At 40.5% G+C, this 14,188-nt stretch overlaps 2 protein-coding genes across 5 annotated transcripts in view; one reads left to right on the forward strand and one right to left on the reverse strand.

Moving 5' to 3' along the window:
- The window catches only part of LRRC38 (leucine rich repeat containing 38), a 175,152-nt gene that overhangs the window by 96,027 nt on the left and 64,937 nt on the right, over positions 1-14,188 (forward strand). For 2 of the 4 annotated variants that reach the window (XR_007380872.1, XR_007380874.1), the window contains one exon: positions 12,696-12,915. The exons of 1 other annotated variant lie outside the window; for it this stretch is intronic. The gene's annotated coding sequence lies outside the window, so the exon portion shown is untranslated. Of the gene's footprint in view, positions 1-12,695; positions 12,980-14,188 lie in introns of those variants that run through there. One more of the 4 variants, XR_007380876.1, reaches the window with a different exon arrangement.
- LOC125703518 (arylacetamide deacetylase-like 4) lies at positions 2,606-7,789 on the reverse strand. Its single transcript, XM_048968102.1, has 4 exons — positions 7,607-7,789; positions 5,731-5,947; positions 3,803-3,866; positions 2,606-3,487 (listed from the first exon to the last, which is right to left on the reverse strand). The coding sequence occupies exons 1-4, from the start codon at positions 7,787-7,789 to the stop codon at positions 2,713-2,715; spliced, it is 1,239 nt and encodes a 412-aa protein (XP_048824059.1). The 3' UTR covers positions 2,606-2,712.

Consider the following 14,188-nt stretch of genomic DNA (forward strand, 5'->3'; position numbering starts at 1 on the left):
CCAGTTTTGGGCCCCTCACTGCAAGAAAGACATGGAGGCTCTGGAGCGGGTTGAAAGAAGGGCAACAGAGCTGGTGAGGGGTCTGGAGCACAGGGCTGATGAGCAGCAGCTGAAGGAGCTGGGATTGTTCAGTTTGGAGAAGAGGAGGCTCAGGGGAGACCTTATTGCCCTCTATAACCACCTGAAGGGAGGTTGTAATGAGCTGGGGGTCAGCCTCTTCTCTTGTGTAACAGTGATAGAACCAGAGGGAATGGCTTCAAGCTGCACCAGGGGAGATTTAGGCTGGATGTTATGAAATACTACTTGTCTGAAAGAGTGGTCAGGCACTGGAATGGGCTGCACAGGGAGGTGATGGAGTCACCGAGCCTGGAGGTGCTGAAGGAACGTTTGGATTTTGTGTTGAGGGACACGGTTTAGTGAGACCTATTGGTGATGGGTGGATGGTTGGGGTGGATGATCCTGTAGGTCTTTTCCAACCTTGGTGATTCTGTGAAATGTGTTCATTTAGCATCTCGTTTCCCCACCCTGTCCATGTCCATTTAGTTAGCAGGAAGTTATTGCCATGTATATGGCAATCATTGCAAATCAATCAGTAAAGAAAAAAGATTAATCTGTGGCTAGGAGAGTGCTGAATGAGCTGTAAGACATCTCCTGCAGTTAGATGGCTCTGAGTTTGGCCTTTAATTCAAACAGAGGTACTTCTCTATTCTGACTAGATAATACATGTTCTCTTATTCTTTAGAATATAATTAAGAGAATGGGAAATAAAATTAAGTGCACATCTTTCAACTTCTCCATAGCTTCAGTATTCAGCATTCAGCATTCAGCATTGTTTTTTTAAATGCCTCTTGCCTAGCTCTCCTCTGGCTTAGCTCTGCAGAGTGCAGCATGAAGAACTCTTCCTACTTACATCAGCTGCAAACACTGCATTGCAATTGGCCCCATCCTCCATTGCTTGGCAATTACAGTTCTCTTTATGCTTCTCTAAACCTCTGTGGAATTATCACAGCCTGTCTCATGAGTTGGGTCACTTGTTCTTCTTTCACTGTTTCTCTCTAATGTTTTCCAGTGTTATTTTTTCTGATTTCATGCCTTTCTTCATTATTGTTAATGCAAGGGCATCTAATAGCTTTATATTTGTTCAGCCAGCTTTTCCTGCTTGTTCTTTGCGTGTGTCTGGTTAAAAAGTTATCCAAAAAATTGGCATCAGCAGTAGTGCTTAAATTTTTCCCTTGTGGACAGGATGGAAATTTCAGTTGAAAGATTTCTAGTTTCTCCATTCATATATTGTTAATTTCTTCCCTGGAACAAGAAGCTGGTTGTCATAAAGCCAACAACAACAACGACTATTCATTTGAATGCATGGTTAATAAAACAGTAGAGGAGACTGAGTTTAGATTCATGATCAGGTTATCTTGTATCAAGTGAGCTTCAGTGACTTCAGGGGGGAACTGGATGAGAGAGATTGTGGATGCCCCAGCCCTGCAGGCATTCAAGGCCAGGCTGGATGTGGCTCTGGGCAGCCTGGGCTGCTGGTTGGTGACCTGCACACAGCAGGGGTTGGAACTGGATGAGCATTGTGCTCCTTTTCAATCCAGGCCATTCTATGACTCTGTGATTCTGTGATCTCTGATGTCCCTCCCAACCCAACCTTTCGATGATTCAGCATGCTTTCCCATCTGAGGAAATGCTACACCATGAAATGACAGATCTGACGAGGTAAAATTAGCAAGGCTGTGCTCACTGCCGGTGTTGCATTGCTTCTTTCACCAAGCATTTAGATTGGTTCAATTAGATTTGTTACTGGATAAGCGTTAAGCAAATTTAACCTGCTCTTAAAACTGACATTTTCACAGTAGGGGTTTTTATTTTTGTTGCTGTTGCTGAAAGCATCACAACATTGCCATGACATCACAGCTCCTTGGTAAGATAATGCAATGTCCCACTTCTCTACTTTCTTACAACTGGGGTCTTCAGAACTTTCCAAAGAAAAACAGAATAACAGGTGGAGCATTCACTGAAGTGTGGGGGTTCCAATTAAAGAATCAAATCCCAAAGGAAAACATCATTTCTCAGATTCCAAACAAAATCGAGCTCATAGTAATTCCAACTGAGAACTCAGTTTCAGAAAGAAGTCTTTATTTCAAGAAAAGTGTGAGCTAACCCTAGAAGTTGGAATGCATAGCTGCATTAAAATGCATATCTGACGCAAGACTTCACTGAACCTAAGATGGGTTCCATAAACATTTCCTACCTTCACCAGGGCCAAAGTGACCTCCAGTTGTTGTCTTCAGCATTTCTAGGCTGTAGAGTAAACTTCAGGAAGACGTGGTTTAGTGGGCAGTACTGATGGTAGGTGGATGGTTGGACTGAATGATCTTAGAGGTCTTTTCCAACCTTAATAATTCTGTGATTCTATGTTATTTGCCTTGACTGTGTGCCAGCTACTGCAATGGCTGGAGGTGAAGTGCCAGGTGCTCCATTTCATTGGTGTGTTTTTATTATTGAGTTTTGGTGGTGCTTTAAATAACCTTAGAATTTTTGGTAAGTAACTGCAGAATGAGAAATCCTCATGAGAATTCCTCATACAGTCAAAATAGAAAATCTAAATCAAATGTATATGTAAAATGTATAAAACATAAATCCTTCTTTGCCAAGCATAAATTCACCAAGGATAGTGTAAGGCCTGCATCGTTTTTCTGAAAAATACTTTCATAGACTGTTTATATAATTCACAGTATTATCCATTATCTTTTCTCCAGATAAAAAGGAAAAAATCCCATAGCCAAAAAAGGCTAAAATGCCATGGAAACCACTCTCAGAATGATACCAGGTTACTTGAATGCCGTTGTCCTCTAATCGCTTCTTGTATAACAGCCCATCATCTCTAAGCACATCAAACTCACAGGTCACAATATAGGATTCTGGGAGCTGGCAAATGATGGCATCTTCAGCTAAAAGAGGGGAAAATGTCATTGCTAGCACTTCTTTGATTGCTTCATGGACTTCGGGTTTATATGAAGTGTACTTCTGAGGTTTGTAGCCTCTAATCTTGAATTCATCAGGAATATTGTCAGCACTTATCCATTTTTTGTATTTCCATTTCATGCTCTCAGGAACGTGGCAGTTTTGTATGATGTCTTCAAAATATGATGGTTTTCTATTAAGGTAACGAAAACAGAAGTAGATGACTAGCTTCCGAGATAATATGGGGACTGAAGCATTCTGCTGATAGGAAGGCAATTGAAAATCTAGCCCCTGTAGTCCTGGATACAATAAGATCTGTGCACGTACTTTTGGGAGATTTCTTTTATTCACCAGTATTTGGCAAATAACCGTGGCAAAATTGGCTCCACAGCTGTCACCACCAAGGATGATGAGAGCAGGATCCACGTGATACTCATCTAAATTCCTCATGAAGTATAAGGTAGCGTTGAGACAATCAGAATATTGCCCAGGATATGGGTGTTCAGGAGCCAAGCGATAGCTGGAATGTCAAAGACATTGGGGTTATTTTCAAAGTCATTATAAAAATGTGATTTGTGCTGTTGGCATGGCAGTTGGGTAGGTCTTTTTATCTATATTTTAAAGTTTGCTTGCTTTTAACTCAGTGTAAATATAAACTAATGGTTTAGCTATTTTAGAATGCTTCGCCTCTAAGTACATTTCCAAATGAAAGGAAAGGCTCAAGGCAGAAATACGCAGCACAATCTGAAATAGCTGAGATTATTGGCATGTTTTTCAGAACTGTTTCAATTGTGAACCATTACCACAAATGTTTGTACATAAAAGTGACACTTACCCAACAGACACAACCACTGAGTCGCACTTCTTGGCGATATAGCGACAAATTCTTTCAAAGGCTCCTAAAGACAAAGCATAACAAAGGTGACATTTTAAAAGTTAAATATTCTTTTGAAAGTGTAGATCCATATTAAGGTATTGCACACGTTCTCTGTGGAAGCCACTGCAGCAGCATGGGACCAATGAGTAACTTTTGTGCAATGCAACCTTCACACGTTCACATATTTTCTGATTATTAGTCACTGGTGGATAGGGCATAACACAGACATAGGAATGGTGATGCTGGGGAAAAGAAGAAGCGTCCAGGTTGGTATCACATCTCAGCTGATGGATGACGAAAATGTCTACGCTTGTGACAACCATGTGATAATGCTTATGCAAAAGGCTTACTGAAATGTTAGGCTTCGAGAACTCCACTGAGTCACAAAGTTCATCTTTATGTGATGCCCTTGATCAATTTTCTTACCATGATCAGCACATTTGTGCAGCGAATTCCATTGCTTACTTACAAAGATTTGAAGAACCATTTCTTTTTGCTCGGATATTCCATTTGATCTTTTGCTATAAGAAATGGTGACTAATCGTTCCCTGAACTTCCCATGCTTCCTGTGATTCTGTAGACATTCAGTGTATCTGTCTCTCCATCTTTTCCAGCCTGAAGAGTCTTAGTGCTTCAGTATGGAAGCACTTCTATCATCTACACAGGACACTTTCTGGTACTGTTAGATCCAATTTGATGCATGGGAATCAGAACATCATATTTCAAAACAGCATGGATTTATTACAGCACCATAAAGAGCTTTCCTGTTTTGTCCTATTTTCCTCTCCTAATAATAATTCCCAACATCTTATTTGCTTTTTGACTGCTACTATGCACTAACTCAACATTTTCAAGCAGTTATTTCCTAACATAGTCCCCAAATCATCTACCACCCAAATCAGCATATTAGTCTGCTTAGACTCCATAGTTTTATTTATTAACTCAGGATCTTCAATGTGGCTTCTGCACTCCACATCACCTACAGTTTTGTGTCACCTACCATTTTATTGCCCAATCCTCTGGTATCATAAAGATATTCTTCACTTCTTCAGCTGGCCACTTGCTACCCTGAGGGCCTTAGAATCATATCACCTTTCATAATAAAACCTTGCTATTGTGTTAGTTGCTTTCCTGTCGTCAAATACCAAGGGGCATTGAAGTGAAGGGTCACATACATGTAGATATGGGCACTGTATTAAGCCAAGGCACATGATACAGCTCCTTTCATGTGTTGATTGTGCAATATGGATTGCACTGTGAACAACAGTCCAACTCTGTGGTGTTTTATTTTTTCCTTCCAGCTATGGAGACTCACAACCTCACCTGCACGTAACTGAAGTCTGTCTGTCATTGTGCCAATGGAGATACACCCTTTGAAATATGATTCTTTAACAAAAATTCTTACATGACTTTTAAATCTTAAATTTCTTTAAGTTCTTTCTCGGACTGTGCCTTTCTGTCTGTTAGATCTCCTTTGATCTGTGGCCTACAGATTGAGATACACGGATTCGTGCTCCCACCCATAAGATGAGTACTGAGCAGAGTGATATATCTTAACTTCTGTACTTTGAGGCTCCATTCAAGCTTACGGAAAACACTTTGGTCCAGTTGAGGTCCACAAGTAAAAATTTCTCCTTGAAAAGTAATTGAAGCTTTGTTTCAAAGAACAAATCCAAAATTTATTCTTTCTGGGAACTCTATTGTCCTTTTCATCATTATGATTACCCTCAACTGCACACCACACTATTAATCTGTAAGGTCCTTTTCAGTTAGTACTGGGTTTACAAAATCTGTTGTCATTAGGAAGAACAAGTGAGATACTGACACATGGCTGAGGGGTAAAGATTTGGATTTGACTTTAAGTATAAAACTGGCTGGTTTCTTACTAATGCTCCCAAATGTGCCAGCTCCTCCATGAAAATACAGTATTCCTTTTCTTTTGCCAGCAGGTGGCCACTTGGGCTGATAAATCCTCAGTGGTACCTCGTCTACTTTGAGGTCTTTGATAACAAGATTTGAATCTCTCCATGGTGGTATTCCATCCACCACAAGTCGCAATAAGCTTAAATCACTGCAGATCCCGAGCTTCTCCAAAATCTTTCCCTGTTGAAAAGAAAGAATAATTGGTGTGAAAGGTTACAATCCTCTTTAATTAAAAAAAAAAGGCTTGGGTTTATTTTACTGCTTTCTATTTCAGGAGACTGTGCCTCATTGGAGATCCTTGAGCTGTTCTGATTGAATTGAGTGTTGCTGAAGGTTGGGAAAAAGCATCAAACCCTGTTCTGCATAGGCAGTGGTCCTTTCGCTCATTATCTATTTTTGCATGTTTCATTTTGCAGATCTAAAAAATGCACTTCAGCTGACAATAGAGAGGGAAGGAGAGAAATGATCTTTGATTTGGAAATGTCAGTAGCAACTATGGGCGTGAGGCTGATGAAAGAACAGATTAGTAGGCAACTAACCAAGTAGGTTCTGCTAAAATGTATGGGAGTTGTGGGCTCCTGAGGTACACAAACAATAGCAGTTGCTTCTGCTCCTTAACCTGTGATGAAAACAGAACAACATTTCTAGACACTTTCCTGAGCAACCTGTTGTAGGGAATCTCCTCAGCAGGTGGTTGGACTTGGTGAGCCCTGGAGGTCCCTTCCAGCCCCTACAGTTCTGTGATTCTGTGATTCTTAGAAAATATTTTTATATCTCTTTTATTAAAATGCATTATATGTTGTATGAAAATTACAGAGAAAATGTAATTACTTGACTGTAAAATCAACTCTTTCGAAGCCCAGTATCCAAATGCTGTGTGATTTGTAGAGGAAGACCTCAAGACCCTAAAAGGATTCAGTGGTCATTTCCAGCCCAAGGATGAAAGTGTTTTAAAGCCAACCTATGTAGATCCAGGAGGTCATTAGGAACTTGCTTTGTGCCCATCCTTTTTTCCTCCCTAAAAATCTGTATAGAATTTGACGTTGGAAATACCACGCAACTTAGGGGATGGATGGAACAAACAAGAATGTTTAAAACTAAAAATCTCCATTTTTTACATCTTTTTCACAATAATTAAGTTCCCCTTTCAATTTGAAGCATTTTAATTTTTCTATCTATGGAAGCAGACATATCAGAATTACGTTAAATTCATGTGAGAAAATACACACAGATACCCATCCTTAAGGAATGAGAGGAGCCTAAACACATCATTCACAAATACTTTTATACTCATATTTTCTGACCTAGCCATGTAAGAAGAAAGCCCAAACCATTGCTATCATTTTGTATTTATTTTATTGTCTATGATACACAATGTGTGTAGGTCTATGAATATATGTATGTGTGACTGTGTATAGTAAATACAGAATGAAGCAAATGGAAAGAGGAGCAATGCAGGCTTGCTTCTAAATAAATATTATATGTACATCCAGTTCAGTATATTATATGTACATCCAGTTCAGTATATTACATGTACATCCAGCTCAGCAGGTACACCATACATAAATAGATGTATTATTATTAATATTCATGTGAAACTATTTTCCAGATGTAAAGAAGCTGCAGTTTGATAATGCTCTAAAAAAAACTTAAATAAGCTTTTAGGATTAGTCCTGCTTTATGAATTAATTTAACATTCTTTGGCTTGCATAGGGGTGCTTCTAGGCTTCAAGGGGCTGAATTGCTGCTCCCTCGTTTCCTTTTTTCCTTAAGCCATTGTCTTCCAGCCATCCTTCCAAAACAAAAGGGAAATGCCCCGTTGTAAGAAATTGAACTTACCAGCACCATGGTGGTCATCAACAGCGAATGGTAGAAGAGAAGCTTTAGAGGTTGGTCAATTCCAGGTGGCAGGTCTGAATGGAGAAAGTCATAGAACAACCGTGCCAAAAACAGCGCTGGTACTAAGACAGGTGAAATGAAAATCACTCCTAATACTGCTAAGCTTTTATGGAGGAATGCCATTTCACTTCAATGGAAGTGAACTCCAAAAACAAAAAAAAAAAAACCACCAAAAACCTGTCCTGCCTCAAGTCTTGGTTCTTGGGTGTCTCAGAGGTGTCTTCACAGCAGACTAAGCAATCCGTTCATTAGCAGAAATAAGTTTATTAATGTTGCAATACTCTGATACTCTCCTCCCTTCTTTGCTAATGATACTATTGGCAACACTAAGATTAAAAAAGGGGGAGGGGGGAATTTCCTTTTTCAAAAGTGGCATTTGAAATATATGGAATCGATTGATATCCTGAAGCTTGGTGGCATCCAGCTTCTTGTTGGCACGTTATGGATGCCATCACTGTTGTCAGGTTACATTCTGGAGATGTGAGGACCCTCACAGCTGCCATCAAGGTGTATGCTCCTCTGACAAGAAAAATACCCATATCTGCATTTATTACAAACTTTGTTTCACAGACACACTTAATTAAGACAGCATTTGCTCTGTCTATGACCTGTGGTACGTCTCAGTGGAAAGACTGGGTTAATTTAAGTGATGTGTCCTACTTCAACTAGGACAGAAATGCATCAATTCTGCTTTTCCCATGAGATAGGAGTACAAACTGTACAATTAGCGCTGACCTGAAGCCGTGCGTGGGTCTCCCAGGTGGTGTCTGTCAACTCAAGCCCCTGGTACATCTTTTCAGAGATTGAATTTTATGTTCATTCTTGCTTGTAATTTAACATAAAGGCATTATGGATACATATATATTAGTAAGGAATGGCTGAAGTTGGTGGCAGCTGATTGGAGAAACCCTTTCTGTTTTCTTCATTGAATTTCATTTTCCACACCATGACAAAGTTACAGTTCCCAAACTGCTTTCCTGTCCTGGCTTTTGAAATGAAATTCCCATCAGAAAATTGACTTAATCCTTAGCTTCGTTAGCTCAATATCCAAATCAAAACAACCAAGTCAGCCCGCTTGCACAACTAGAGATAAGAATGTGTGGGATAAAGCAACTGGATTCTGCACCAATATTTGTGCAATGTGCAAACCCTCAGCTGTTCCAGGTGGCAAAAACATTCACCCACAACCCTTCTATTGTTCAAGAACCATCAATGAAGTGATGTTTCAGAATAATATCTTACTGTTTTACCCTTGTAGCTGTATGCTATTGCAGCTCCTCAGTCCCTACCACAGTTTCCATGCTTTCCAAAACCAAGCAGTGACCTTAGGGCTGCCCAATCCCTCTGGCAGTGCTCATATTCACAACCATCTCATGAATTTTGGTCCCTCCTATTCTGATACACATACGTGACTTAAATAATCTGTTGCTACACATCACTTTCTTTTCTACTGATGCTTGGTCAGAGATGTTTCAAATCTTTCCATTCTGGTCAACCATTCTGCCCATGCAGATGTACAAGCAGAGGTATCTGTGATCAGTGTCAATCTCTCATAGGTTACGTTGAGCAGAGAGCACCATGTTTCCAACAGTCCACGTGGATTGGTTTCTTCAAAGCTGGTCTTAGATGGGCAATCACAGACCTCTTTGTAGCCTGAGAATGCACAAAACTCTTCACATCAGTCTCTTGTCAGTCTTATAATCAGGCAGCTTTCAAACCAAACCAAGGCTGAAGTTCCAGGGTGGATGATGTGGACATCAGGTGGTTGTGGGCTGTGTTAGGAAATCGCTGACAATTGCAGTGCAGGTAATTCAGGAAGTGCTACAAGAGCTAATGAGTGACAGCGTGCTGGTGTTTAATGACTGAGGTGCTGATTCGATCGAGTACAGCCAGCTTTAGTAACTAAATGGAAGACATAGAGCAAAAAAAAAAAGGAAGTAAAAGCCAAACTAATAGCTGCTGCTATGTTCCTCTTTTTATTTCTTCGTTTTGTTTGGTTTTAGTGTACCTTTCTAAATGAAACACTCCTGTAAATGTGATTTACCCGGCTGTGTGTATGCATCTACCCCAGATGATGCTGTAGGACATCCATATTCCTAATGCAACGTAGCTGACTTCAGTTTTACCAAGTAGAGCAGGTAGGAATCTTACTGCTCCCATTTCTGTACGCGTGCAAGGGAATGACTGAAAACAGCCCAGACCTCTTCACACCTGGTGAGCCTTACTCTTGTGATGTCTGAGAAGGATGTAGTGTGTCCTTCACAGGAACACAGTAGTCTTTAGAAATTATAGCTTACTGCATGCTAAGTTGTACTGTTTGTTAATGTGCAATGTATCTGCCTCCTACCCATCTTTCGGTGTCCTCCCTTGTTGTTATCTCCACCTCCTCACCCAAATTAGTAGCCACTCCTTGTACACGCTCTTATTCATGACTGAAAGCCACCATCTGTGCAGTCTGCCATAAATCCTGATTTAACCTTTCTTTCTTCTTGAGTCTGCTTTGAGGTATCACAGAATCACAGACTCGTTAAGACTAGAAAAAATCCTTTGAGATCACCAGGTCCACCTCCAACCCACCCTGCTGTACGCATTGCCCACATCCTCAGTGCCACATCTCCACACGGAGCACCTCTGGGGATGGTGACTCTTCCTCCTCCCTGGGAGCTGTACCAACACATTGCTGCTCTTCCTGAGAATAAATTTTCCCCAATATCCAACCTGGAAGCTCCCCTGGTGCACTTTGAAGGGTCCCAGCCCTTCCAAATGGCCTCCAGGTTCAACTTCTGCTAACAAATTCTGCTGTAAATAGCTGAACTGTGACAAAAATTCCAAGTGGAAGTGATAACAAATGTTGTGTATTACATTCAGTGATGAAAAACTCAGATCTGATGTCGTTCAGTTCAGGTACATTTTTTAAATGATGACTCTCCAGAAGGCCTTTGTTAATGCAGTGCTTTGGAATGTGGGTGAGTTCTTGGACCTCAGTGCCTCAGCAGTGAGATGTTCTGTTCCTCGAAATGGGTGAATCTCCTCTCCACCTGAATGGAGTCCAAATAACTGCTCCAGGTCACCAAACCAAGATGAGTCCTTTTTAAGTGCTTAGTTTGAATACAGATACCAAAACTGCAGCCAACCTTAACTTTCTGTGGCCAGATCCAAGAGTTATTACTGGGAGCACTGGACAATCAGCAATTGCTTGAGGCTGAGCAAAGGAAAATGTCAGGTACTGCAGCTAGGGTAGATCTATGCACAGCCTTGGAGTGTCTAAACCACTCACTGACCAATTGAAACATCTTTTGGAGGCTCATATTTTGATCCCAGAGCACAAAGTTGTCTGTCAGGTTATTCAGATAGCATTGAAAAATCAACTGTATACTGGAATAATTAATACATATCGGTATAAAGTTCCTTTACAGTGAGAAGATGATCTTTGGAGTATTAAGTGAAACTTTGACCCAATCATGAGCCCGTATCTGTAAAGAGCATGAAGCACTGGCTAATTAGTGTGTAAGATACTTTGCCTAAAAAAAGGGTCTCATTGCTAAAAGAAGCTTAGTGCTGAGATTTTACCTTGAGTACTGAAAGTTTGAAATTATCTGTTATTTAATTATTAGTCCAGTCATTAAAGGAAAGGTCTGTAGTATCTTCAGCATGTCCTCTTTGTGGGTTTTTTTTAACCCATGGGATATTTGACAGTTGCTAACCTTATGTTTCATTCTCATGTCTTCTGTATGTTAGTGTCAGTGTGCTCTTCTGTCACTTTATGCACAACCTGCCACCCCTGTGGATGGAGGAAGGAAATCTCAAATTTAGTGGCACTGGTTCCCCATGTGCAAAGTAGTCAGCATTCAAAAGTCCATACAAACTGATGTGTCTGCCTCAAAATCAGGAAAGAATTGTGGACTTTTTGCTATTTTGATTATTCAAGTTTTATTCATTCTGAAAGGCCATGTGGAATAGCCTTGTACATTTTCCTCTTTTTTTTTTTATTTTTCTATTATTCTTCATGAGTGTAACTAAAGGGCATTCACATGTTCTTGCAGGCTCCATTTTCCAGTTTGCTGAATATAAACAAGGTCACCATGCCAAGCATTGGAGAACATCCTTCCATTGTATCTTCTAGCTGAAGACTTTCCTTACATCATTGTCTGCAGCATTCTTTGCTTTTGATTATAGTTTAAAAAGGCAGTGGTGGGTAGAAAATATATACAATGATGTCAGATGTCCAATATCAGAGTAAGAAATGAGACAGTTGAGTACAAGTCTGTTTACAAGTGACATTTTTATTTGAGAATTTGTCTTCCATCTCAGGAATTCATTATCGACGTGAATCCTCAGCAAAGACCTAAGTTAAATGCCAGATTGCTTTTATCACAATGCAAGTAGATGTAAAATGTTACGTGCAGTTATTTGTCTTAACTGGGCATCGAGGAATAAACTGTATCTAAAAACTGAACAAGAATACTCTGATCAGAAACTTGCTTGTCCTGTTTGCTAGGGGATTTTTAAGCTCACAGTTTATCATCATTTTTAATCATGCACAATAAACTCATTCTCTTCTTCATGTAACCTCAGCATTCTAACTGATTTTACTGACAGCTGGGAATCCCAGATTTAATGGCACTGGGATGGGCTGCCCAGGGAGGCGATGGAGTCACCGTCCCTGGAGGTGTTCAAGAAGCATTGAGATGCTGCACTGAGGGATCGGTGGGGAAATATTGGTTGTAGGTGGACAGTTGGACTGGATGAACTTGGAGGTCTTTTCCAGCCTAGGATGTCTCTCTTTCTACAGCAGGACGTTTAATGAAGTAAATCATACATATTTTGCTTACTACGGATTATCTGCCTGTCAGCTACTCTTTTCCTTTGAAAGCTGTAGGCTTATTAGTCTCCTTTCTCAAGGAAATGAACTTTGCTATATGCTCTATCTCCATGTGGGGTTTTTTTTGTTTTGTTTTGTTATTTTTTTTTTTTTTTTGATTGCATTAATGAAATTTCACCTAATTTCTTAATCATGTTTCCCAAAAAGAGACCTACAGCACTCAGTCTGAGGATTTCTCTGCTTTTGTACATTAAAGAAGCTTAGGACGAGCTCGTGTGGAGAAGTAGCTTTGTTTGTACTGATCAAGAATAATTTGTGATGGTTCAATATAAAGTTTCATATGATACCTTCAAAGCCTACTGCAGGGGAGCATTTATATGCCAAGTGAGGAGGAAAGCCCCACTTTAGAACATGACTTGTCCAACAGGTACGAAATGGTGACATTTCTCCTCCTCTTGACATCTCTGTTACAGTCTTCTATTTTGTTTTTGTTCCACTTCATCCCTGTTCTCAGTTTGTTGTAAACCATTTATGACCAGTGTGAACTTTGATTTTTTTTTTGCATTTTTATTTTTCCTTCTCCCTCATTCTCATTTCTCTGCCATGGCACTGCTCATCATCCTTCTGTGGGAAAGTGCTTTCTGCTTCAGGCTGTGCAGAGACTGATCTTACTGTGCATTCACATTTTTCTGTACCTGTATAAGGAAGTGCATATGCATTCTTAAATAGATGTTGCATTAACCCTTATTTCTTTAGCATCTATAGTTCTTATTATTTCCAGACCTCCTGTCTTTCCACTTCACAGCATCCCAGAGTCCCTGGCTGTTTGGGGATGGAGGCACCTCTGGGTCTCTCTGGTTGCACACCCACAGCACCAACACCACTTCCAGGTGGGTTTAGATCCCCAAGGAGGAGAACCCACAGCCTCTCTGATGCCTGTACTGGTGCTCCATCACCCACACAGCACAGAAGTACTGCCTGATATGTACATGGACCCTCTCTCAGTTTGTGCCCATTGCGTCTTGTCCTGGCACCAGCACTGCTGACAAGAGCCTGGGCTCCCTTCTCTCTGCACTCACCCTTCAGATCCTTAAACACATGGAAAAGATCCCCCAGAGCCTCCTCAGCTCTGGGCTGAACATTCCCAGCCCTCTCTCCTGTCATGGCAGGGATGCTCCTGGCCCTTGGTCATCTTGATGTATGATGAATTCTTTCCAGTAAGCCTAGGTTTCTCTTGAACTGGGGAGCCCAAAACTGAAGGATGGTTGCAAAGCTGAGACTTCATTCTCTTATGTCTGTGCCCACACCTTTTCTGCTTTATTCAGTTTTCTTCAAGCTTGTCTCAAACTCAGCTTTCATCAGATATGTCATGGACCATCTTGTTGTGCACTTAATTTGTAGATCCATCCTCCGTTACTTCCCTCAAGTTGTCCTCAAATCTCAATTTATTTATTACTATTACCAGAACTTTATTAAGCCAAACTGCACTGTGAAACATTAGTCATGGGTACCAGACCTCTTACGAATAGAGGAGAAAACTGTGAAGTGGTGGTAGACAAAATCAGATGATGTTGTCTTCCTTCAATCATCAGTGAAAATGAAGTGAAAACTCTCACAAAATCAATTTCATGGGTAAAAACCAGGCAGAGCCAATGCAGAAATTTCAGAAGATGTTTTAACCAAAGGAAAACTGAGAGTAT

The sequence above is a fragment of the Lagopus muta genome, chromosome 21 (assembly GCF_023343835.1).
Source record: "Lagopus muta isolate bLagMut1 chromosome 21, bLagMut1 primary, whole genome shotgun sequence".
In the NCBI taxonomy this organism is placed as follows: Eukaryota; Metazoa; Chordata; class Aves; order Galliformes; family Phasianidae; genus Lagopus; species Lagopus muta.

Coding starts and splice junctions, on each gene's coding strand:
- LOC125703518 (XM_048968102.1), bottom strand. CDS start 7,789: ATGGCATTCCTCCATAAAAGCTTAGCAGTATTAGGAGTGATTTTCATT. Junction 3,867..5,730: donor TGGCACATTTGGGAGCATTA/GTAAGAAACCAG, acceptor CTTTGTCTTTAG/GAGCCTTTGAAAGAATTTGT. Junction 3,488..3,802: donor TCAGTGGTTGTGTCTGTTGG/GTAAGTGTCACT, acceptor TTGACATTCCAG/CTATCGCTTGGCTCCTGAAC.